The sequence below is a fragment of the Seriola lalandi genome, unplaced genomic scaffold, assembly GCF_002814215.2.
Source record: "Seriola lalandi dorsalis isolate HSWRI2012SDOR001 ecotype SW California unplaced genomic scaffold, Sedor1 jcf7180002054901, whole genome shotgun sequence".
NCBI lineage: Eukaryota > Metazoa > Chordata > Actinopteri > Carangiformes > Carangidae > Seriola > Seriola lalandi.
The window spans coordinates 2,477,270-2,504,386 of NW_019525453.1; the positions used below are offsets into that span (position 1 = coordinate 2,477,270).

Sequence of the window (27,117 nt, forward strand, 5' to 3'; positions counted from 1 at the left end):
GATAACACACATTGTACGGCCAGTCCGACAGAGTACCACTCCCTGGGAATCTCCTTCATGATCATGGCCATTATCTGCCTCTGCAACGTCCCCCAGACATGAATAACAAACACATTCACAAAAAGGGGAAAGCTGGCCACGCAACCCCTGCTCCGCCTGAATAAAAAAAAAAAAAAAAAAAGCAAAAGATAATGTGGAGCAGCGGCTACTTACCGTAACGTAGCTCTCTGTGGCTGGCACTATCTCGTCTGGTTTTCAGTGGTGTGAGGAGCCAGTCAGGGCACCTTGTTTTCCAAATGGCTAGGTAAGGCAAGTCAGCCTCGTCCGACTGGTTAACCGACGCAGCTCAACTCGAGGAAATAAACGCGAACGTCGCCGATGTTTCACCACTCAGCTCGAGGGAACCCCTTTGAATATCGACGAGAGGAGAGAAGAGACGGAGCAAACAACTCTGTTCTCGCAAGAAGAGGTAACACTCCTCTCCGACACGAGCAGGGTTTGCTCTGGCTGTTTTTTTTTTTTTTTTCTAGCCCATCCACTCTTCCAACGCCAGCACGGCTGAAAACCCCGAGTGCTGCTGCTGGAGACAGAGTCAGTAGCCCGCACACACGTCGCTTATATCCGTCACTTGGCATTAACACTGAACACAGCTTTCAGTTTGCGCACCAGTCGGTGTGTTGCTACTGAACAACAACTAGCAGCACAACATGACTGACTGACTGACTGCAGCGCTGACAGACGGGAGGGCTGGGCCCCCTCCTTCCATGCAAAGTGAAGAAATCCTCCGCAAAAGTCTCCTCCGAACTCCTTTTGAAATATAAGTAACAAATGTGTTTTACATAACAACAACAAGAACATCCTCATCCCACTTCTGTGCTGAAGCATGTGATGGCAACATGGTGAGGCTTTTAAAGGCGTAGCCACGCGTAACTGCAGGCAGGGGTTGCCTCATTGGACCCACCCCGTTAACTTTCTTGGAGGGATTCGCTGTGGCATTAATTGGACATGGTGATGACTGTCATGCAGCCTTGAAGCACCTGTATTCAAATACAGCGTGTCTCGAAGTGGGGTTTTAGCCAAGAAAACCTCTCCTGTGCTGCTTGCAGGGGCCCCATGCCAAGGATTGCAAGTAGCTATGAGTGAAACCCAAATTTGGGGCTATATTTCCAATAAACTTGAAGCCATTTTCTATTCATTTTTCTGCGTAAACATACATTACCCCTGAAGCAACAAGCCAGAAATGTATGGATGCTTTTAACAAGTCATGGATATTGACTGTTTATGCTTGTTGCATTATGCATTTCAAAAGTGGGTTAATATTTAGCTGAGGCAAATATGGTAATAATCATTAACGTTTATATGGAAAGGTTAATTCATTGACCAGAGGTTACCAGGTTAGGTCCCAAAACACCCAGATTCGCTGTTGGTCAATTAGATAAATATAATTCTATTAATTGCCAAATTTCAGGTATATGCACCATAAATATACACATTTAACAAAGAAGGGTCCTGCATTAATCTTATGTCCATGCATGTTGTCCTTGGCTAGTTGCAGGGTCCTTTTTCAAAATCTAATATATCTGTTCATAAAGCTGTCTTTTATCAAACTGCCACACAGACGACCTGGGACCAGATCACTTTCAGCAAGTAGTGTACAAGTACAGGTTAGTGAGACCCGCAAACTACTTAATCCGACCATGCTTGTTTGCCTGTGGATGGTGATCACATTGTAATGATGTAATGTCTTCATTGACCCCCACTGAAAATGAATCTTTCCATTGCGTATGTTCTGAGTGGTCAGAGCATCAACTCGGCTGCAAAGCTGCAGCTGGCAGAGATTTAGTGATCTGCTCTAAGACATTTTAATGCAGATGCTTTCTGATGTTGGAGCTTGAATCCAGACTGTCCAGTTGAGAGGTGGTGTCACATGGCCTCCTGCAGTGCGTGTGAGATTTTGAATTGACAAATCTTTCTATAAATATCAAGTTATATCAAAGTTGATTATTATCAAAGAAGGATTTGAAAAATGCATCTGAACTGAAGATTTTCATTTTGCCAACAAAGTTCAGTCTGTTGTGGAATTACAGCTTTTGAGCGGTAAAATATTGAGGTCTGAAACAGCAAATGTAAGATGCATTTCCTCATTCTTGAATTTTCAAATCAGTCACGCATTTTGTTTTTGTGTCTCTATAAACTTCATAGAGAAACTTGTGCTCTTAATTAACTCATCAGACAAGGGAACAGCTGAGACTTTGCCACAATAGTCAACCATGTATTATTTTCATTAGCTGATAATTAAATGTAATTCCTCCACCAAGCAATATAATTCTTGAATACCATCTTAACAAGGTGATTGGCAAGTGAATTCCTCCATTGCTGCAGCTCCTGTATATTAACAGCATTGTAGCTGAGTTGCCATCGCTCAAGTCCAAGCTAAGAAATGTAGGTCTGTTTCACAGCAAATATTCTGACTTGTCATAATATACATACCATAGGTGTTTATAATAACATTAACAATTAACAAAAATGTCCTCAGTGAAAAAAGACCAGATAAAGACAAAAAAGCGACATTTTCCCAAAGAGATATATTTGTGACAGCTGATGTTACCACCACACTGTGACACTTTAAATTAAAAGACATTAAAAGCCCTCATCCATATTAGTCTTTAATGTAACATATAAACAAAATCAACTGTGACACAACCAATCAAACCTGAAGACAGGAGTGGGAGCTGGGGGTGAGGACTCACTCATCCCACGTCTGCTGCCTCAGTTGTAGAAAAACACAGGTTACAATGTGATTTCTGATGAATCGAGTGACAGTGGGTATCTTTGTTTGTATTTTACAGCACATACCGGAAATATTTGAATATTGTTGGGGCTGATTAATTAATCTCCAAAATAACAAATTATTGCAACTTTTAAAGGCTCTGCGCTCTCACACAGGTATTTTCACTCGTTCTGATTAGACAGCTGCTCAGGTTGAAAGTGGGCAGAGCTATGCTGGATTACATGAGGTCACCAAACTATGTGACACCAATGAGAATGATAGAAGCGTAACTCTCCCGCCTTATCAGGTGCACCAACACTAATAGAAAGCACAGCAAGCAAAGGGATGCAAAATAAGTGAAAACACTCTGGTACCCAGATGATTAAGTATATTTTGGTGATGCCCTAACTTTTCCTCTGGCGCCAGCATGAGGTTGACATTTGTGGATTTGTGTCTCAATAATAATGGAGTGGAGAGCCGTAAAATTTGGAGCTGACAATCATGTCCCCCACAGGATAAATTATAACCTTATGACCCACTACCTATAAGACTAATGACATTCACATCAACCTCAGCTGTCAAATGTTAGCATGCTAACATGCTAAACTAAAATTGTGAACATAGTAAAACATTATACCTGCTTAACATCAGCATGTTAGCATTGTCAGTATGAGCATGTTCGCATGCTGACATTAGAATTTATCCCAAAGCGCCACTGTGCCTAAGTACAGCCTTACAGATCCACTAGCATGGCTGCAGACTTATTTATGTAGTAATGCCTAAAATCATTTTATCTGGTGCCAACCTAAAGCAAAAATCTGTTTTTTCAGTCTAATAAGGGGGTGTAGTTGGTGTTTTCCATGAAAAACACAGTTCAGTGTGTGATTACAAAATAAGGAAGACAACAGATTGTGAATTATGGAAAACCCCAACTATAGGTCTTGGTATTAGACTGAAATAACAATGGTTTTTGCATGGGGTTGAGACTACTGAGCCTGCAGCATATATAAAGCAAACGCTTGAAAGCAATCAATTTAATGGTGCACCTTATTGGGATGAAGCATTGGAACCAGTACATGCCATTTGATCAGGTCTCTGATTGATAATTATTGAATGGTGAAAAAGGACTACAACTTCCTAAGCTGTCCAGGCTCATTACGCAACACTTAGTTTACCCATTTGCTGCCAGTGTAGGCTTATCCTTAATTACACACACACACACACACACACACACACACACACACACACACACACACACACACTGTGGGATTCACAATTAAGCTGAATCAGGATGTAGGATGGCTAAAGAGAACGTCTGCTAACTAGACGGTGCATGAAAAGAGAAAAGGATGCAAGCTGGAACATGAAATGTTCCTGTGTCAACAGCAGGGTCCACAAGCCCCTTTTCTTTGACGTCTTTTCCTCTGTTTGTCCACTAGTGTCACACACACACACACACACACACACACACACACACACACACACACACACACACACACACACACACATATTGACACACCCATTCAAGTTGTTTTTCTTTTTTTATTTCTCTACATGAAAAAGTAACTGCTTAACTTATCTGTTGTCCTTATGAGAAAGAGATTAGCTAGTAAAGCACACTGTGCTTTATCCAAGCCTCATCATACTGGTTTGCCTAAGTGATCACATTTGCGAAGATGTGCAGTTCTTCTTCTCTCATACTCTATTGTGTAAAATAGGAAGGGTCACCCTTTAAATAACATTGACAACAGTGAGCTACATATATACTGTATATTGGCGATGTACATCAGTTATGGCACCACTGCTGACTTTCTCAAGGTCAACCTATTTGTATTACCACTCTTGCTTTAATCCGGCAATCATCTATCTCCATAGTATCAAATATACGTCTTTTAATTCCCTGAAACATTCCTGGGTTCACTGCTTATGAATGGGTAATAGGGGAGATGTTAACAAAGATGTCATTAAGTTGATTTGTTGGAATGTCACAGTTGTGTATTGTAAGTCAAAATATCAAACCACAAAATTATAAAAAATGGGGTGGAGAACAAGCGTCAAAGGATATAAATTTGCTCTTGCAGGAATTACGTTTGTTGATGTCAGCCAGTGGAAAAACATGTCACTGCTTTAAATCAGACACGGTGCCTGGTCTCAAGATGAAGCTTCGAAAAGCTCAGAGGTAAAACTTTAATGACTCCCACCCTTCGATGTTTCCAGCATCCTCTTGTTTTGCTTTCTCTATAATGAGCACAGCCAATCACCATTCGAGATTCTTGCCACCTTAGAGAACTTGATAACAAGGCTGGCTGGTCAGTGATACAGGAAATCATATCTCTTCCTTCCTCTGTGACAAGAACACAGATGTGACTTTTTTGTGTGGTCTAGCTCATTTTTAATAATGGATGATTTTTCTGTCAATCTCATGATTTTAAGAGTCATCATTTCTTGCGTAGGACTTGTGGGTAATGTATTTCTAATCCTTTCCACCATTCAGACCAAGTTCTCCAGAGTGAAGTCCTTTGAATTGTTTCTACTGGGACTGGCTGCGGCCAACTTGGAGGAAATTCTCATCGTGAACATCTATGATATTGTCATCCATGAGATTACCTCCTCCATCGCAGACACTTGGATGTGTCGCTCACTCAAGTTCCTGACTGTGTTTGGTGAAACTACCAGCATCCTCTTCACTGTCCTCATCAGCATCTTCCGCTACCAGAAGCTGAGAGACGCCAGTACGAGGGTCAACTTCCCAATCTGCATGGACAGCATCAGGTCAGCCTTGATGGTGAGCGGGGTGTGTGTGATATTCTCCGTGCTGTTCAGTCTCCCCATTTTTGTCATGCACCTGCAAAGCCCAGCGGGAAACACCACAAGAAACACAGTCGGCTGCCCCCCAGACTTCTTTCAGTGTAGTACAAATCATTGTCCCAAATTCAACCGCTTCTACAAGTATGCGTTCATCCTGATATGCAACCTGCTGCCTCTGATCATCGTCACAGCCACCGGCTGCCTCATCATCAATGTGCTGCTGAGCCAGAGGAAGACTGTGACACCAGGGGTGAACGTGAGTGGGTCGAGCCAGTCCAGCAGGAAGAGTAAAGGTCTGGGGTTTCAGCGAAGCACGGTAGCTGTACTGGCTGCCATGGGGTTGTTCCAGGTAGATTGGACTCTCTACCTGATCTTCCATCTGAGTTTCAGCCCCACTGACCTTCCTTTTTGGGCTGAAATGGAGTTCTTTATCTCAATTTCCTACACATCCATCAGTCCATATGTGTACGGGATAGGGAATAACCTGTTCAATCTCAAGAACTGTATAAAAAGGTAATTTAAATCTTTTTTTCAGGCCTGACTTGTCAGATTTTTAAACAGAAAATATAATTTGAAATTGTGTTGATGATGAATTATTAAGCAGAAACCAGTTTTTATCAATAAAAATCGTTTTTTAATTATTTAACTTTCTGTATTAGTTTGAGGAAGCAGAAGTTAACACTTTTTTGAGCAGGAAATCCTTTTCTCTTCAGTAAACAGATTACAGCTTTGTATTACTTTTATTTCCATTTAATATGAAATGAATAGGTTCCTTTGGTACAAAAGTTTTCAGTCCCAAAGTTTTATATATTTTTTTTAAATCAGCCACATAGCAAATGCCTCTTTTGATTGATAAAAGCATTAAAGGACTGTCATAACTTGAAAAACAAAATGTTTCCATGTCTTACAGCCCTTCAATGGGAGGAGGGCAAGTGAATCTCATGTGCTGCAGTGTAACCTATAAATAAACACTAAAGACATAACAAGTCTCTGCTTCACTCTGATAAATGCAGACTCGCACATTGCCTTCGTTTTTCCAATGCAATTATCTACACAACATTACACTCTCGTGCACGACCTGTATTTACAGTGCAGTAAGCTGAGTAAAGAAGCAGTGCTGTTCTTCACACACTCTCAAAAAGCAGATTCCTAACTTGGCCCAGTCACCTTTCACTAACCTCTGCTGCTCTCGTTTGAATGTAAATACAGATACCTTACAACTGTGGATAAGACTTGAAGCTGCATGCATAGATCTACCGCTTAACACTCAACTGATCATTTATTGCCATCCACTCTCATCCATGAAAGGTTTGTCCTATGACAGGTCAGGAATTGAGACCTTTGACCTTGATCTGTTTTGATATGACTCAAGAACAGGATAAAGGCTGTGGTTAGGCTTCGTAACTTCAGTGAAAAGACTCTGGCTCCTGTTGAAAGTGAAAACTATCATAGGTCACATATGAGTCATGGTGACTTACTGAGTCTGTTTATGACAAATTTAGTTAGGTTTATTGAGATCTGGATGATAGCAGGTTCACGCCAAAGCTCTGTTAATGTGGGGTTAAATGTGCCACTTAAATTGTTAGTGATTAATATATCTACACCGAATAGATGAACTTTACACCACTCTACATACACTACAGCAAACTCTAAAACAGCCTGTTTTGCTCTTTTGCTGCAAGAGATTACACTACAAACCAAAGAATATACTGTTGAGGTCATAGTGAGGCATGAGTGTCTCTGATAAACCAAGGAGACCCTGGCTGCATGTGACTGTGGGTCATTATTTTTCTGTTTCTTGACATCTTAATTTGGGCCTTGAGTGTAACTCTGATAAAATATAGATCACTGTCAACATGTTAACCAATATATCATGTCCACTGTCTAAATGCTAAAGCTGTTCCTTACTAACACTGGTTTTAAAATGGTGGTGATAGATTAAATATTATGCCTGCTTGTGGTAATTTTAAACTTGGTTTGACAGTTGTGACAGAACTCACAAAGGCCATACAAAGCCCATGCACTACTCTTTGTCTGTGCTGCCACTGCTGATTTTGCTTCAGTGACATCACATTTTGGTAGCTGTCAGTACATACTGTAATGTATGTTATGTAAGTAAAACAACAAAGAGGAAGTGTTCTTGCACTGGTATCTTTACAGAGATATTTAATGCAGCTTGCACAATCTACAAATTAAGAATAAAGGGGATGATGACACAATTCTTTTTTTTTTTTTTTTTAATTTTTACTCAATAAGTGTATTATAAAAATCAATCCTTTTCTAGTGTTGCAGCTGTGTGTGTGTGTGTGTGTGTGTGTGTGTGTGTGTGTGTGTGTGTGTGTGTGTGTGTGTGTGTGTATGAGTACAATTGTAACCTCCTGGGATAGTTTTTTCTACAATTTTAAATACAATATTTAAATTGTACTGTGAATACATTTATGTTTAATGCATAACAATCCATCTGTCCATCTGTCACTGGGATAGTTGAAAAAGTGCCTGCAGGATTAAAGCCGTATTCAGATGATGTTATGGGAGATTCTACACATACATGTTGCTTTGTGCAGATTAATTACGTGCTGTCTTATGTGACACGTGCAAACTGTAAAACCCTTTCAGAGTCCATCCCTCACGACTAGATACATTTTGTTCATAATTTGACTGCACTGGTTTAATTAGTTTTATTATTAATATACACAACTAGGACGAACTGAGGATGAGGAGCAGCCCAGCAGGGACAGGATGCAGCGCATCACCACGAGATCTCCACGTGGAAAACAACCGATGGTTCATGGGGGCAATTTCCCACTTCCTAGTCCCGGTTAGACCCCGCCTTGTTGACTCAGTAACATGTACTTTTGATATTTAGGTAATTTCTTCTTTTTATTTGAATAGGCTGGATTATTAAACCTACACTGGAGCCTAACGTTTTAAGAAAAATCGTGTTGTTTGTTTATTTTAATGTCACAAGTGAGAAATATAAAACGCCTAAGATGACATTTCTTACTAAGTTAAAATTGTAATTTGGAGTTAAATCCATGTCTACAACCACATCTGGCAGTTGTAATACACCCTCGCCACATTTATTCATTTATTGGTTTATTTACTGAATTATTTAGATCATGAAACAATTGGCCATAACCCCACCCCCTCCCACCTACAGAACTGTGGTGAACACAGAGCCATCTTCCTTACACTGCAAATGGTTTTTAAAAGAAATCTCGAACAAATGAGATGATAATGCATTTTATGTCGAGCCCAAGCTCGAGCTGCAGTCAGAATGTCATGGTTTGTTTGGTTGGTTAATTTTGTCTCCAGCAACATGTTTTGCTCACCATATTTAGAACATCACGCAAGGGCAAACAACATTTTTGGGGTGATACGGTTACTTGAAAGTGCGTGTTTTAAAACACAGTGCAGGCCACTCGCTGTGCCATACATTTAATTAGAGGGTGTATAAGTTTGCTAAAGATTGGATTGTTGTGGATTAATAACAGTGCAGGCATTTAGTTACATCAGTCAGTATGTTCTATTTTTAATGAAATCTCTGTGATATAAGGCTGGGCCACGTTTAGGCTAAACAACTTACTGAGTATTTTCTTTTAAAGTCTACATCTGAAGTCTTGGGCTTCAAAACCAAAAGGTAACAGCAACCCAGTAAATAACCACTATCCAACAATCGCCATGCTCCAACTTCCTGTGTAACAATATTTGTGTAAACATGACGATAGGAAAACTATCATTTAGAAATAGCTGTTTTGTTTAATTATTATGCAACAGAGTTTTATTTGGACAAATATTCCATTATTGTAACTACAACGTGTCGCTGCCATCTTTATCAGAGAAACAGTTGTCACCGCTGTCTGCAACATACTGTAGAAAAGGTAAAGTAAGTTATTGATTTAGACAGTACAGGTCAGTTTTGATAGTCTCAGTGCAGTTTGAACAAGGAAGCCACGGAACCACAAGCTGGTGGTTCCGTGTTACAAACAAACTTTTTTTCATCAACGGAGTGTTTTGGTCAATTTTTTCAGGCCACTGACACCATGATGAAAAAGCTGGCCGGTAAAATCCTCCGCAGGGAGCTTGCGCATTGGCTACTGGAGCTCAACCGCCATGGTGAACGTGTGACGTCACAGCCCGAGAGCACGGATGTGTGTGTATGTGTGTGTGAGAGAGAGGGGCAGAGAGGAGAGTGTGTGTGCTCCACGGAGGGTGAGAATGGAAATGTAATCGACAAGGTAAAAGAAGTGAAGGAAATACAAAGGAAGGAAGAGAAAGTCTCAGGTCTTTGCCCTCAGCGCAGGATTTACACATCCGAAACATATTCACGCAAACTTGCTGAGAGTTGTCCTTACCGGCGCGCGGACTCCGCTCGAGGTGGGAACAAACGAAAAAAAAAAAATCTTCGGGATGGTGGACTCCCGCTTCCCTCGCGGCCCGGGAATCACGCGCCATTGAAGGGGGGTGATATTGTGCATGCGCTTTGGCTCTACAGCGTGCACGCTCGGGTCGGTCGATACGAGCACACTGGCGTGGCTCTCGGCCTCCATTTGCCAGTTTGTGTTTATGTTCGAAGGATTCAGCGAGGCCCTTTCAACGGCGACGACGACGTGCAACAGTTGGAGTTTCACCGTGAACGTTATTATTGTTTCTCTCTGGTAGGCCACGAGGTATTCAACCGACACTGAAAGGTGAGGCGTTAGTGAAACCTGCAACTTTTCCAACTTGGTGAGTGGTGGAGCGGGCGGCCTTCCTTCCTCTGCGGTGTGTGAGGAAGAAAGCTGTTGTCAAACAACTTAAATTCTTGACTTGGCTTCGTATTTTAGGAGGAAAATAGTTATACGGAGAATAGTTGGGAGTTTGTGTCGTAAACACGCCGGTAATAATTCATTTCAGGCGTCGTTCGGCCGATTAACACCTTTAGACCTGCATCTGTGTGTTGGTGTGACTGTGTGATTAGTAAATTAACCGGGGGGGGGGGCAGGACAACGAGAATACAGGTTACCTATTTCGCTTGTTCTCTGTCGTCGATAAAAATGAATTCAATTTGACTTGAAAGGTGCAAACGATGTACAGACCCACCGTTTAGAATCAGTTATCTGTACTTAAAATAAAGGCCTGTCCGAGCATTTCAGCCATGTCCTCAGCTGGGTAATATCAGACAGGCTATTGGTCAGTCACACCAAAGGGGTCTCGCAGCCCACTTCAAGAAGGCAAAGTCCGCATTTCTCAGACTGACTAGAGAAACTGTTGAACTGAAAAATACTTAAGACAGATGTAATTTTGTGCATGTGATAGCAGAAGTAGAATCGTTCACATATGATATAATGATGATTCTAGGTGGTGGAGGTGTAGTGTTTTCTCCAGGGGCTCAGCATTGGTGGTTTCAGCTTTTTTTAAAATATTATTATTTTGTTCTATTACAGACTATGTTATCACAACAAAACATCTTACTCTTTGTATGATGCCACGTTTTAAGTCTAATTTTAGAAAAAGTTTCCTCAACTCCTTGCATAATCCCAGTGAAAAAGCAGGCTTTTTATATATCTGTCTGGGTTAGATATATTTTATAAACGCATGTTTTGCATATCCATACATGTTAGAACAAGTCATCACCAGCTGTTTGAAGGACCACATATGGCCCAGGGTTGTAAATAAATGATCATTTCTCCATTAGTAGCTAATTTATTTTTCAGGAGGGTATGGCCTATCCTAAAAACTGCTCTGCAATGGTTTGATTCTTATTGGAATTCCTGTTGGACACAAAGAGCTGTTCTATGAATCATGCAGATCAGATATCCTGAAATATGGCCCAGGTGCTCTTCAGCTTACAAAACATTCACACAGCCAGCAACCTGAGAGACCAATGGTTGGATGCCCTTTAATTTTGTATGATATAAAAACAATGCTGTGATATTGACTTAAGTCATCTCATTCCTTCAGTTGATTCCACAAAAAATATTGTCGCACCTTAAATTAAGACCATGTTTATTATCAGCCAAGTATATCCTAGATCTGTCATTTGTAGCACCTAATGCTGCAACACTGCTGATGCCACGACTAGCTGTAAATTTGCAAGTTGCCCACCTCTCAGTAGCTCCTTGAAGTGTATTTTTCCTTTCAAATAATGTATTGAACCTGTGTACCTTAGGTAAATGTGTGTTTTAATGGAAAAATAAGAAGACCAAAGACCAAAAAATAATTAGAAAAAATTGTCATTTGAGCTTCACATTGTAGGTTGTAGAGGTTGTTTACATTTCTTGATTCTTCTCTTGTGGCTGTTCTTTTCTGTCAGTGTTTGCTCTTGAATAAGCATTAATTGTTTCTATTTACTTTTGTCGACATTTTTGATTGGTTGTGATTTTTATGTCTTGTTTGATTAGATCAGTATCTCTGTGATGTATGTTGTACCTATTGAACATCATTGTACTACATAACACTATTATTATTGTATCATTTTCTGTTAGGCATCAAATGATGTGGAACAGCGGCAGCCGTTGATGATGCCGGCTACAGACTCTGAACTCACATCCATGGAGGAACCCCATGCAGTGGAGGATGAGAAGGGGAGCTTGACTAACGTCCCCTCCTCAGCTCCTCCTACGACCATCCCTGCTTCAACGCCTCCTTTCCCTACCACTATAGCTAATTTCACTGGTGAGACAGTGATTGAGAACAGAGCTGTCTCCATGGCAAGTAATGACTGCAGCTCGGCTCTCTCTTCACCTGCTGAAGCCAGCCCAGCCAAGCCTGCTGTAACATCACCCACTACGTTTGAAGGGACTGTCGAAACAAGCCCAGCTACCTCACACATTGCATCAGCGTCAGACTCCTTAAAATGCACAGGGACAAGCCTTGTCAACATTTCAGAATCACTACCATTGTTGTCTGAGCTGCCATCTACCACATTTGGCAGTTCAGACCTGGAAAATGACTTTTCTCCTGCACTGACCTTCAAAGGCGTCACGGTGTCTCTGGAGAATAACAGCGTGTGGAGGCAGTTTTATAGCTGTGGAACTGAGATGATTCTGACTAAACAGGGGCGCCGCATGTTCCCTTACTGCCGATATCGCCTGGCTGGCCTAGATCCTGAGCGCCAGTACAGTCTGGTACTGTCCATAGTTCCATCTGACCAGTACAAGTACCGCTGGAACAAATCCAAATGGGAGGTCACCGGACCAGCGGAACACCAGACCCAGGGCCTGGTCCGGGCCTTTGCCCACCATTACTCATCCTGCAAAGGCTCAGACTGGATGGGTAGCTTGGTGTCTTTCTACAAACTCAAACTGACCAATAATACCCAAGACCAGGAGGGCCATATAATCCTACACTCCATGCATCGCTACATTCCTAGGCTACATGTGATACCTGTCCCAGATGGGGTCGTACCCACACCTGACCAGCCGGTGGTTATGGGACCAGAAAGCATGACCTTTACTTTTCCACAGACTGAATTTATGGCTGTGACCACTTATCAGAACTTTCGGATCACGCAGCTCAAAATTAATCACAATCCGTTTGCAAAAGGCTTCAGGGAGGACGGGAACAATCCCCGCCTAAACAGGGTCACCACAGAGGCTCGACCTCTGGTCAAGACAGACACTCAGTCCTGTGTTATAGAACAAAGTGAAAGCAAAGAGGGGGCTGTTGATCTGAGGTAAGTTTGGGATGTTTTCTTGTCTTATTTGGTTACTTTGCAACACACTATTTATCTTACAGATGACAAGTTTTTATGTGAGACCAGTTTGAATGCTTGAATTCAATGAACTTCTGTTATTATCAATTGAAACATGTTCATTATGCATATTGATGTTATATTTTTGTTTTGTTATATTGGTGTTAAAAATGTTTGCAGATTCACCTCTCTTAACTAATAAATCGCAGTAATAAGTGAAGAAAGCTTTTATAATAAAGATAATCAAAGTCATCACATTAACTTAAACATTAAATTGAAAAAAATTATTTAAATAAATAAATTCTGCCAAGTCAAAAATAGGGACAAAATAACACATCCGATTAAAGTATTTAAAAATAAATAATTTCAGCTAAAACCTGTTTCACAGTCTTGACTAAAACTAAGAATTACATCTATGCAATTCAATATCCACATAACCAAAATCAGTATTTATCGTAAGCCTGTTGTATTGAATTACATTACCATGTTGGGAGTTTTACTACTGTCTTAAAACACAAATGAGACTTTAGGATGAGGTGTAGGATTGGGGAGGCACATATATAAAAAATTTTAGCATGTTATGCAATGATAAGTACATGGGCATAAGTAGGGAAATATGTGTCCATTAAATTGCTGGAATTAGCTTATTAAAATATCATCACCACATGCTGTGCGATTACAAATTTAATATATTTTTGAATGAGATCATCATTAAATCCTTTTCACTTTTTATGTGTTAAGTATCTTATAAACTATTCCCTTTTATGTGTCTTACAGCATGAAGAATCATATCATCCCTGCTCCTCTCTCAAACGTGCAAGAGACTAGACTGGTCCTGAAGCCGATAATGTCTACCCCTGCCAGTAAGGATGAACCATATGTCCCCTGTATAAGAGGCAAGCATGCCCTTGGTGAGCTTGTGCTTGTCCAAAAAAGTTCACTTGTGAAACCCAAGGAAGAAAACCAAACGCCTAAAGCCATATCCATGACTCCTACCTCCTCAACGTCTACCCCAAGAGCATCACCTTGGAGCCGCAGAAGAAGGAAGAAGATCAACAGACGCTGGGCGAATTCCAGAGGAAAAGAGTGGAAAACTGCTGCTGCCTCTCCCACGGTAGTCCACAGCCCATCACTGACTGTGGCTTTGCAACCAGAGCTGGATGATGTAGAGGGCCTGCTGTTTGTGTCATTCACCTCAAAGGTATAACACTGCAAATTACTGCAAGGAATGCTCTGCACATATCAGCATGTCTCTACAGGGTTTATTTCCATATAATCCATGTGTGGTACCTCTTCCAGTGATCCATCTCATCTCAGACTGAATTCCTGAAATGGCATTTATTGTGTAACAGAATGACTTTCAGGGCACGGTGGTAAAAGTCTTATCAAGTATGTAGACTGTAATGTTCTTTTGTTACACAGGAAGCTCTTGAGGTTCATGTCAAGAACAAGCCAGCCAGTAGCTCAGCACCAGTGTCTCCAATTTCCCCAAAGACTCAGAAGCAGCACACGCAAACATGTAAGCAGTGCAGAGATTGCAATTATTTTGGATGTTTAACCTGTATTATTGTGTTGTAACCTAGTTTTATTTTACTCGCCTAGTAATGACACAAATGTCACCTTGTAAACATTTCTGTGGTGTTTCAGTGGAGGTGATCCCAGAGACTGTTGAGGAGAAGATAGCCCAATTGGAGGCTATCCTGCTGCAGGACCTCAGAGTTCTCAAACACAGACAGGTCATCCATCCTGTGCTGCAGGAAGGTGAGTTCATACAAACACACAGTGGTTGAGTTGGCTATACCAAGTAATGTAATGTGAATATGATCTCTCTTTGACTCATTTTTTGTTTGCTTTGTAGTGGGCTTGAAGTTGAGCTCCATAGACCCCTCTAAGTCCATTGACCTGCAGTATCTCGGGGTTCATCTGCCACTGCCTCCAATCAAACTACCAGATCAAGGTGATGCCACGGTTCTGTCTCTTGGCGGTAAGTTGGACTGATCTTTGACAGTTTGTGCATGCTTTAATGAAGGTAGATAATAATATAATATAATAATCTTGTATACTTAATTTGTAATTGTGGCAGTGTTGTCAAGATAAGGAAATGAGCAATAAACCCTAAGATTTTTCCGTTTATTGTCCCCCTCCTGGGCCAACCGGGCCATGAGAAATTTGTCTTTTCGAAACCGGTCCATGGCGCAAAAAGGCTGGCAACCGCTGATCTAAACTCTTACTGTTTGTGGACGTAGGGGTCAAAGAGTGCCCCCTTCGCAACCTCAGGCTCAACTTCTTCACTAGTGTTGCACCCCTAACTGCAGGGTCATTGCTCAAAAACTGATCCCTATGGAAGAACGGTGCATAGGGATAGCAGTGTTTTAAAAAAAAAAAAAAAAAAAAAAAAGTAAGTCTTGAGTGCATTTGTAGTAAAAAAAAAAAAATCTGGTGTTTTGCCATGAAATCAGGATTTCGATTTTTATTTATTTATTATTTTAGTATTTATTTACATATTTATATAACAATTAAAAAAAAAAAAAAAAAAACTCTCACAGTAGAATTATGTCTCCCCCTCCCTTTTCCTAAAATAAGACAGCACATTTGCAGGACAGCCTTATGTATTTAGAAGGATAAATTACAATAGACATAAGATAATAAATTACCTACTTCCTGCAAGCCTCATCTGTAGTTTGTCAGTCATGCCAGATTAGAGCCTTGTATGCTTTCAAGATGCATGAAACGAGGCAAGGCTGTAAAGTGTCCTTAGTTTAAGAATATGCCCTAGAAATGGTTGTAAAATGGACTGCTTGTGTTTTTAAACACGTGGGCCAGAAATTACCATTGAACATGCCGGGGGGTCTGGCACTATGTAGTTCTTAGAATCCCTCCTCTCTTTGTGTTCTTCTATTAGGATGGAAGTGAAGTAATGTTGATCAAAGGTTTGTTGGCGTAAAGCAGAAAGTCCTCCAAGAAAGGATGCAAGCTTCCTCCTTGTTATGGTCATACATAAGAACACAGGCCCTGTTCAGACCTGGTATTAACATCCATGGTGGACAGCTCTAAGTTTTGAGGACACACTTGAGATCCGATCACTCAGACCACGTTCTTTCAGCAGTTTGAGCAGAAATGCTTCCGCGGCCACATTAAAGGGCCGCCTATTCTACTGACGTCCTCTACCAGTCAATACACTGTATTCTTCAATGAAAATAGTTTTCTTGTTAACAATGAGAATAAAATGGTGATCATATCTGTTTCTACAATAACATTTAAACCATCACTGTGAATATTAGTGTGCTGTGTCCTTAAACTGGAGGCTGACACAGTATGTTTCCTTCACAGATAAGAGATTACCCTTCATGTCAAGGACAGGAAAGACAAGTGACATGACAAAAATAAAAGGATGGAAAAACAAGTTCATAAAAAGCAAAGAAGCATCTCCTTCCGACTGTGATGGTGAGGTTTGCTCATCTTGTTGCACTATCTGTAATGTCCCTTTTATCATGCAGTGGGATTAGTATAGTCATTCTAATTACTAAAAGATTAACTGAACTGAACTGAAACCAGTGGAATATATTTATGTCTGATTCATTATTCCCTGTTGATAAATTAAAGTCCCTTTATTCTTCCTCTCCAAAAGGATTACAAAGGAACCTATCTGCCTTCTGCAGCAATATGTTGGATGAGTACTTGGAAAGCGAAGCTCAGCAAATTAGTGAACGGGCTGCTGCCTTCTCCACACACCCAGAGGGCTCAGTGGCCTATCAGCTGCCTGCTAAAAGCTCCAGCTACGTAAAGACCCTGGACAGTGCACTTAAGCACCGAAATGCTGCTTCCAGATTCCCAGTGGGGGCCAACAGACCATGTCCCCTTTCCCACAAGCCCCTCCTTTACTCTGCCCTGACGTCACCGGCTCCTCCTCTGGCCAGCCCTGCAACACCTGTTCGAGCAGAAGTTCAGTCCATGCAACAATCAACATCTTCACATACACAGCCAGGAGCTCTGATGTCAGTTAGTGAAAATGCTGATTCACAGAGGTAAGCAAGAGCATGTTAGTAACATCTTAATTTTTAGATTCTCAACTTTTTAAACCTCAGAGTTTTTCTAGTTTTTTTTTATTTAGTTCTTTTCCTTAAAGAGTCAAAGTAAATAATTGATCACATTATATATTTATTGGTAATCGCACAGAGATATTATAGCAATGGCTAGAGGAAAGGGAAACTTAATCCCAAATAACAACTCAAAAAAATTATTTACACATTTAGTTAAGCAGTTAGTTTCCACATATTATTTTTTATTGTAATTGCCTTGCTTTTGCTGTGTGTATTTTGTTATTTTCAAAGGCTCAATCTGTAATTTTGGGAAATGGTTACCACAGAGTTAATGTCTTGATTTTGCCATGTGTCTGAATTTTATGTGGACATGATGCCACCGACAATTTGAACATGCTTACTTTGAAGAGACTTGCACATTATGCATTTTAAGAACCCAGTCTTTCTCAAGTAGCACATTCTTTTTACATAATAAAAACATCTTTCCATCAAAACTTCCCTGCTTCATTCTCCCAGCCTTATAACCCCTTGTTTTACCACTCAACTACAACCCACACATCAGACCAAAACACAGAATTGACGGGGCATGTTTGGCCACAGACTACTTTGCACTAAATATAAGCTTTGGACTTTGTTTTTTTTTTCAAATCTGCAGCTACAGTATTTTTGTTGCAGTCCACCTCGGAAGTTCTGGACAACATGAGCTTTGTGGTTATGAAGAAGCACATGATACAAACAGATTAATTAAAAATGTACAACACTAATCTGCTAATTTCTGCCCCTCTCTCTCTTCAGATCATCTACATACCAGCCAGGGGTCGGCCAGAGACCAGCAATGAACTATGGGCAGAACCAAGGGATGGCACACAGACCCACAGGTCTCACTAAGGTCCAGTTCAAACTGTTGCAGATGGAGATTGCAGCCCTGAGCCAGGGTGTGAGCAGAACACACCTGACTCCAGACAGGCTGTCAGCGGCTCTGTCTGTAATCCTGACAAAACAGGTATGCAGCATACTGTGCAAATAATCTGTGTGTGTCTGTGTATGATGTACAGTGTCATTTGATATTAATGATGGATTGTGTCCATTGTGATTGAAAATACTTTGAAAGTAATTCGGATATCATAAGTGTTGTCTCTCTTCTCCTTTCCTTTTATTCAGACGTTGCCTGGTCAGGTCTTGAAATCTTCCAAGTATCTAAAGTATAAAGTTGGGGGACCTGAATGTGGTCAGGAGTTCTGCAGACTGGGTTGTGTGTGCTCCAGTCTCCAGCATCTGAACAGAGGTCCACTCCACTGCCGTCGGCCTGAGTGCATGTTTGGATGTGCCTGCTTCAAACGCAAGATCACCAAGCAGATTTCTATGGGGGAGAGGGAACAACAGATCCAACCTGTTTACTGTAAGATTTAAGTTATTTTTAGATAATTTATGTATGTTGTTCCATTTCTCTACAATGATGATTTCAACGTGTAGGGCAGTGAATTAATTTGATCTTTGACAGAGATCACATTTTAAATACCATTTGAAATATTTGGATTTTTTTTTTTCTGGTTTTAGCTTCTGTTTCCAGCTCAGTTTGGCCACAACCATCAGTAACTCAGAAGTGTTAATGAGATGCTTTTATCCCTCCCCAGCTATGACTAATATAGAGAATGCGGTCCAACCTCACCCGGGCTCCCACATAAAAAAACTGTGGAACCGCAATATTCATGATGTGGATCCAGAGCCAATCTACGCCCCCAAAAGTTCTCAGTGTTTGGTCCCGTCAAAACCCCCAAAACGCACCAGTGTACCTCGTCCAGCACCACCGGTAAAATAAAATTTTTCTCTTCTTGGATTTAACTGAGGCTTTTCCTATCTAGTTTTTGATTTATTCATTACACACTTGTAAACATGGCAAATTATTTAGTAGAGTGTAAGATATGAGAGCTATACTTTAGTTTTTGTTTGTCTTGTTTTATGTTTTAGGTGTAAAAAAATGTGCTTATCTTTTTTTCCCCTCTCTTTTGTCCCTTTTTTTTTAAAATGAAAAAAAAAATTAAAATTGATCATTTCAGATAAGAGAGGAGGACAAGGATCCAGTGTATAAATATTTGGAGAGCATGATGACATGTGCACGTGTTAGAGAGTTCAACAGCAAGCCTCCTCCTGAAGTTACCATAGAGCCAAAGATCCCTAATATTTCTACACCAAGCACCAATACAAAACTGCAGAAGATGACTGACAACCAGCCAAGACACTACTACAGAACTGTAAAGACTAAAAAAGCAGGTAAAGAAACTGACAAGGTGCATTTCAGACATAATGTAATGTTCTTTGTGCTGTAAAAGTTCCATTTGTCACTGAAAAATAGGCAACATTTTATTAAATCTCTATGTCTTGCCCTTTGTGTTGGATAGATATACCAGACTATATGATACTGAAGGCATTTGTTGCTACACATAACTATATGTCCTTGTGTCCCTCAGCAGACATGGCCTGTCAGGAATCCACAGCCAGTGAAACAGAAGCAAGGAAACAAATACAGATCCAGTCAGCGTGCCATTGGGACAAGGACCACAAAATGGTCCTTGAAGCTTTATGTCGACGCATGAATCGGAATCGGTTGTGTCAGCGTTTCTACATAGGACCTTACCGCATCTTCCCAGTTGCCAAGATCTTCATGCAGAAGCCCAGTGGCTCCATTGTCACCTATAGGGTAGGCCTCTGAAGAGTAGTGCACTTGTGTTGTATTGATGTGATTGAAGTCCAGTATCTACTGTATGTTGTGATATTTGAAAAGTTATAGCTGTTTCATCAGTAGTAGGAACATTTTGTAGTTGTCCTGGCCTTCTGAATAGTTAGGGTGTTTTTTTCACTTTAACTTACTGTCTTATTACCTTCACTTCTCAGCTATTCACATGACCAGTTACAAAGAACAGCTGGTCCAAAATAGGCCAGTTTCTGAATATTATAAGCTGTATTTTATGTTCCTCTAGGTACACATCAGTAAACCATCAAAAGCCAGTGATTATGAGGAGGATGAATTTGATGACAGTGATGATGAAAAGGTTGCCAATAAAAGCTTTGATGGAGACATCAATGCAGAGGCGGAAGATGGTCAAACTGAAGAGTCAGAGATGCAGTTTGGAGTCACACCCTTCCTAAGTGGAGTTCTACCTGCCGGCAGACTGAGAGCCAGGACCAAACCTGTTGGCTGCCAAGTAAATGGACTTATACAGGTCAGGCTCGAGGAAATGCCATTTATTTATAACACTTTTAATATAGTTTCATCAGGTTTGGAACAACACCTAGTAATACATGACTGATGGCATTGATAATGTGTGGGGAAAGTGTATGTGGTTGAAAATGTGAGCTTTAACATTATTGAGTAACACCACATATTTCCTCTTTTACAGGTAAATGGCAAATGCTACAATCAGGCAAGACTGTTGCTGGGGAACATGGGATCTCTACATCCAGCTAACCGCCTTGCAGCATATGTCACAGGCCGACTGCATACTCTTGTCGACACTGTTCATAAAGTCTCTAAGAAACCGCAGTCTATGCAAAAAAATGACACTCCTGGTACTCTGCGCATAAAGGCTGCAGGCACAGTGGTCCCTCCAATTGTCAGTGCAAGGAGAACCACTGATCTGAAGACACCAACACAAGCACCAGGTATGATTGTCTCTGTTCCTGGACCATAGCACAGGCACTTAGTTTTAAACTGATTGCCTCCCAAAGGAAGGAAGAGTAATCAAGTAGAGAACACACATACACACACACACACACACACACACACACATACACACATACATATACACACACACACACACACACACACACACACACACACACACACACACACACACACACACACCTCTGTGGCTACTGCAGGATATTGACATCTTCAGTGGAAATAAGAGTACCACCACTTAAATGTACTGTTTGCAAATCTAGTTTTTGTCATCAAGCAGGTGGATGACATAAATGAACACTATCTTGAGTCTGACTTTTTAAAATTTTATACTTAATAAATCAGTTACTGGTCTAAACACAGAGTGGGGAAAAAGCAGCGTTTCAGTTTTATTAACATTAAGTTAAACACTGCAAATAGTCATAATTCCAAATATTAGGGAATGTAAGGATTTGGCTTTCAAGGTTGACATTCTTTTGATTTCTAACTTTGTAATAACTAAGCAGGATAATTATTGCCTTGTCTTCTCTGCAATTTTTTTACTTTTAGTTCACTTCCAGCCTGACTCCTGGAGAAAAGGATTCACCACATTGCCACAGCATTCACAAAACTCCTCCATCATTAACCCTGTCCAGTCATTCATCTCGAGCCAACTCAGCTTGGTCAGTCCCTTCCAGCACAGCTCCACGTCCTCGCCTGTTTCGCTGACAGTCTCCCCCTCGCTGAAAACCCCCAGCTTCCTGGGACAGAGTGGGACCTATTCATTCAGGATCTGCCCTCCAACCAACCAGAGCACAGGGGCCCAGAACCTACCAGGAGTTGCCTTGCCTGGGGGCTTCACTCTCATTCAACTCCCAAAACCTGGAGCTGATGGAGCTGCACAACAACCAGAAACTGTGAACACCTCAGACATAGCTGCTGTGGATAAAGCCCCGCCACAAAGAGATGCTTTGTTTAATTTTGGCCACTTAGCTGCTAATGTGGATGCTAATTGGCATGGTTTGGACACTCTTAATGAAGGTAAAGACCTGTCCAACAGCATATCAGTGGAGCCTGGCCACTCGTCTGAGCTGATATGTGATGAGAAGATGCCTTCAGATGAGAGTGATGAAGCCAACAGTAGGCAGGTTGAGTCAAACCTGGATATCGCGTCAGAGGACTTAAGCTCTGACTCATCAGACTACTGTGGTGACGAAGATGTAAGTTTAAGGAATAAACATTTATTTTGTTTTTCTTTTCAATTGAATATTAGTATAAATAAAATGTGTGAATGATATTGCATAAACAATAACTCTGCATATCTGATCCTGTGGTCGTTATGATTGTAGTCATTGTTATAGCTTTAAAACTGCACTCTGAATGTTGTTTTCTTCAGGAGGAGCCAGTGGATATCGAGACTGTGGAGGAAGCAAGACAAGAAATGGCAATTGCCAAAATGAGGGAAGCTGTTAGGAAAACATTACAGGAGTCACGGTAATACATGTGTGTGTGCTTGTGAATAAAAGGATGTATAACGATGTGAATTGTATGGAAAAAGTAAAGTTTGAATGTGGCTCTCAAGTTTTGTATGTGTTGTTCTCTTCTTTCCCTTCAGAGATTCCAGTGATGATTTTGGATCAGCGAGGGACCTCAGGATCCAGGTACAGCAACCCTCCATTTTTAAAATTACTTTGGCAGAGCCAATATTGACATCATATTTAATCATTTTATCTCGCTAAACTTGGAAAGGTTCATTGGGTTTATGTTATAAAATGTGTGTTTTAAAGTAAAGGACAATATCTGTGTTGAATGTGTTGCTTATCACCTCCACTGTATCTCCATACCAGGATCAAATGGACAACGAAGAAGGTGATGCCAAGGACAAAAAGAGGCGAAAGAACCACACAGTGCTAGAACGGCAAAGACGCTCTGAACAGCGGGACCTCTTCGACAAACTCCAGACTGTCCTCCGGAGTGACCCCAGGGCCCCCAGGCTCCGCCTCCTCTCACTGGTCAGTCCCACATCATCCTCAGACAGTTGTATTTTTTTACATTATGGTCGGCAACAAGATGCTAGAAAACTTGTTTTTCCTACTTGGAAAAGCAGGAAGAGAAATTATATTTTATCTTAGCTGTATATCCCTATGAGTCTCCAAATATGTGCAGTGCTGTAAGCAGCTTTAGAAATTGGCCACTGAAGTCATTATAATAGAGTGGGTAGGTGCTTTAAGGCTCTTGAAAACTCAAATGTTAGTTAATGTTTTTTTCTGTAACATTAAATATTCATGACTGAAGGAGGAACAATCCTATTTTAAGTTTACAAAAACATTGTTTATTACATATTATTTATTAATTCCAATTCTTTAATGATTAAGTTTAACAAATTTAAGGTAACCTGCTTCATCAGGACTGTGTGGGTGAGGTCTGATCAGATGTGATTAGCAGTGGTCTACCAACATGAGCAAACAACCCTACATCTGTCATATTTTAATTCAAATATTGTATGATTGGTTCTCAAAAATACATAACGTCACCTGTTTCCCATTAATCCCCTCACACTTCAAACCACTAAGAAGAGCACAGACAAAACAGCATTTTCTGAAAATCCGTCATCTGAAATCACCAAAACTGTTGCAGCTCATCAGTCAGAGGAATTGCCTAGTAAAGACTACAGGTTTCCAGGGACTTAATTATGACGGATAATTATGAATAATTATGACTGTTGTGATCAGTGCCAGAGAATTGAATTTGTGCTGCTGCAAGTTCATTTACATGCAAACCTTTGCAAAATAGTTGTTCAGTAAATCTCAGAACTTTTTAGTTTTATTTACCACTTCTGGTTTAAGTTGTGCATACTCTACATGCAAACGTGAAGTGCCGTCCAAATTACTTAAATCCTTCACACACAAACACAAACTCTTGATATAATGTTTTCAAAGGTGAAAAATTGCCAGTCATTTTTCAATCAATCTGTAAAAACAGTTGTTGCAGTAGTTGCTGTGATTGGCAATGGAAACAGTTTTACATGAAGCCCTCCAGTGTTCACATGAAGTTTGTGATTCAATGCAGATTCAATTATTCACCACAAAGTTGGTGCATTACAGATAATTGTATTTGTAATGTAGATCAAACAAACAGTCTTACAAATAAACTGTTTGCCCACTTTCAGTATTTATACCAGATCAACATTGACCAGATGATCCATTCACAGCTGTGTGTCACCATCTTCTGTGGGTTTTCCTTGTGCTTGCAGGCTCTAAAGGAAATCCAAAACCTGGTTGAGACCTCCAGATGTCTGGAGGAGAAGAAGAGGAAGCTGACTGAGATGCAGTCTGTCTATGTGAAGGAGCTTTCTATTTTGTCTGGTATGAACAGTTTCTGTTGCTGCATGTTGAAATTTTGGATTGAATAAATAAAATGCAGCTGCTCATGTCTTGATTAACAGAATAAGTGATGTGTGTGCACAGTGTATGAAGCTGCCTTCACTGAAACTTGTTCTGTGTGAAATGTGACCTTTTTAGGAAAGTCTGAGAACCTGATTAAAAACAAGCTGAGGGATATCTGCCAGAGGCAGAAAATGAGAGAGAAGACAATGAAATGGAGGCCTATCTTTTCCCATCTACTCCAGTCCAGAGCGGCTCTCCTACAAGCCAAAAATCCCCAGTCCATGTCAAAGCCCATGCCCCTGTTACAGCCTGACTTCCTCATGGCTTCATCTGCAGCCCACAACAATGTACACCAGGTGATGTCTCTGCTTCAGCCTAATGTACACAGGGCTCAATCCAGTGCACAGACGCCCGTGCCCCTTCCCACCCACACGTCCAAGTTTGAGGACCAGCAGGAAGCGCCTGGAGCTCCAGCCCAGGACACCCAGTCTCAGGTCCCAACAGTTCCAGCTTCCCCTCAGGTCACGGCAGCTCAGGATGGAACCTCACCCGTGTCCTCAACACCCAATTCCCAAAGCCCCTCTGCTCCCCCTCCACAGCCATTTACTCTTCCTCTGATTCGCTCTAAGACCGGCAGACTCATACTTCCCTCATCTCTGAAACCACGTAAGTTGAGTACTCACCACACCCTCATTTTAATTCCTTCAATTTAAATTTGTTATTATAATATTAAATACATATTTTTTTTATCTTCTCACAGTTAGTCAAGGCTTCTACACACTCATGTTTATGGAAGCCAAGCAGAAGGGAGAAAAAGGCGAGGTTAGCACTTCAGCTAACATGCAGCGTTGTGACGAGGCCTCCAAGAACCAGGATAACAGCTTTTCTGCATCTGACCACCCCTCCGACTCAGAAAGCAGCCGTATTTTGGGGGAGGACAAAACTACACCTTCAAATTCTGATCCAAAGCGTTCACGTACAACAGCCCCCCTGTCCGGGCCTGCCTTCATTAACAAATCAAACCATCGGCCTTCTGCTGATGTAGAGAACAGACAGGAGGGGGGCACGGTCGCAGGTTTGAACACGGCACAGGCAGCTGCCTGCTTGAGTTTTAACCGTGTTGGTCAGGTTCCTCCTTCAGCAAAGGATGAACCAGCTCCTAGCCCTACTGTAGTCCGGCGCCGCAGGGGAAGGCCTCGAAAGAACCCTCTTCCCCCTGTTAGTGGAAACGAAAAACGTACTGTGGTAGAAGAGACCAGGAAAAGTGTAAGTGAAGCAGTTATTCTGGTTGAACGGAGACAAAGTGAAAAAAAATCTTTGGAAGTGACCGAGACACGAGCTGAGGACACCCCAGTAATGGTCAGTGGCGTAGCAGATAACCCTGTTCCCGTGAAACGAGGCAGAGGAAGGCCTCCGAAGAAGAGCAGAGCTCACTCGTGGCGGCTGGTTGCAGGAGAAGAAAGCAGTCCGTCTAAATCCAACGAGGACAGTCCTGTCAGACCCTTGTGCCATTTTAAAAGCTGTGATATGAAACCTAACGCAGACCCCGCAGCATCCACCTTGCCTGGAAATATAAAAACATCTCGGCCATTAACGCGAGGAGCTTTGGGAAAGGACTTCCCCAGTGCCAAGAAACGCTCCTGGATTGATATAGAAAAGGAACTGGAACCAGAGCTTGAATATGAATAGTTCTCATATCTTCCTGTCGCTACAAAAGCCAATGCACACGGATGTTTAACCTCAGTTAGTCTCACACTGAAACCTCACACCTCTCTGAGGCAGCTGTATCTCTCCCAGCATCATCCACCCAGTCTTATCTAGAGGAGTTTCTCTATCCTGCTCTCTGTTTATTTGTGTGAACAAGTTACATAGGTCATAGCCTCACCAAATGTGCCTGTGTGTAAATCCAAAGGACCAGAGAGACCGTTAAACACTTGAAGCTGCTCTTTTCTGTATGTTAGCACACAACTCAGTGGACTTCTTTCATACTATAGAGACAGGCTGTTTTCTGCTATGAAGATATAAGAGAAAGCATTAAGTGACCTGCTGAATGTATGAATAGAATTTATGCTAACTCCCACAATCATTTTTGGTGTTTTCTTCTATGAATCTCACCTACATTCATGTTTATTTCTTGTCAGAAGCATGATATTAAGATTTATTCAAATTATGTTGAAGTCATTTATTACTAATCTGTTTTATGCAAATAAAAATAAAATTGTACAGATTACATTAATTGAATATGTTAAGCCTTACAGTGTAAGTTAAATATCTGTATCCTGAATAGGATCAGACATCACACTGCATCATTAACTCTATAAAGTGTAAAAGTTAACATTTGTCCTTCCCATTTTTATTAAGAGCTAGTTTGGTGAATATTTCCTCTTTTAGATCGTTTGTTTTTTTTGTCACTAACTCAGTGAAAAACATCTACAGTAGCACTTTATGTTTTGTTTTAGTATGTGTTTGTATAGTGAGTAATGATCTGTAATTTGGGGAATTAGTTCAATAATATGCATAAGCCTGATGTGTCACAAGCAATCAAGATAAAAGCTGTTAGCCATGTATTATATCTATAAAAAAATAACCTGTAAATATTGTATTCCTTTTTTAATTGCAATATATTTTTCTCATGGATGATTTTTGAAACACTGGTTGTCCTCTTACTTCAGTCAAAAGTTGAAAATGTGAAAAATCATGTGGCCTTTGAAACCAATAAAATCTACAAGCATTTATCACAGTCAGTCAGCTAAAACCAGAGGCTTTTCATGTTCTTGAGA

At 40.9% G+C, this 27,117-nt stretch overlaps 3 protein-coding genes across 4 annotated transcripts in view; 2 read left to right on the top strand and 1 right to left on the bottom strand.

Annotated features, from left to right (window-relative positions):
• Window positions 1–881, bottom strand: part of LOC111672789 (bromo adjacent homology domain-containing 1 protein) — a 22,280-nt gene extending 21,399 nt beyond the window's left edge. The window contains exon 1 of the mRNA XM_087180376.1: window positions 214–881. The gene's annotated coding sequence lies outside the window, so the exon portion shown is untranslated. The remainder of the gene's footprint in view (window positions 1–213) is intronic.
• Window positions 882–5,168: 4,287 nt separating this feature from the next.
• Window positions 5,169–6,238, top strand: ora6 (olfactory receptor class A related 6). The gene has a single exon (XM_023429978.2). The coding sequence runs from the start codon at window positions 5,169–5,171 to the stop codon at window positions 6,093–6,095; it is 927 nt and encodes a 308-aa protein (XP_023285746.2). The 3' UTR covers window positions 6,096–6,238.
• A 3,470-nt stretch (window positions 6,239–9,708) lies between these two features.
• On the top strand, window positions 9,709–27,081 carry mgab (MAX dimerization protein MGA b). 2 transcript variants are annotated; one of them, XM_087180322.1, is made up of 22 exons: window positions 9,709–10,269; window positions 12,046–13,235; window positions 14,031–14,454; window positions 14,676–14,772; window positions 14,901–15,014; window positions 15,112–15,237; window positions 16,584–16,697; window positions 16,882–17,278; window positions 18,089–18,296; window positions 18,455–18,692; window positions 18,928–19,103; window positions 19,351–19,564; window positions 19,762–19,991; window positions 20,272–20,514; window positions 20,692–20,953; window positions 21,522–22,171; window positions 22,348–22,445; window positions 22,567–22,612; window positions 22,799–22,963; window positions 24,205–24,316; window positions 24,473–25,003; window positions 25,098–27,081. In XM_087180322.1, exons 2-22 carry the CDS (start codon window positions 12,079–12,081, stop codon window positions 26,024–26,026), a joined length of 6,531 nt encoding a protein of 2,176 aa, XP_087036448.1. In that variant the 5' UTR covers window positions 9,709–10,269; window positions 12,046–12,078; the 3' UTR covers window positions 26,027–27,081. The 2 variants fall into 2 exon arrangements, with proteins under 2 accessions (XP_087036448.1, XP_087036449.1); XM_087180323.1 differs by having other exon boundaries at window positions 19,765–19,991.
• Window positions 27,082–27,117: the final 36 nt, after the last annotated feature.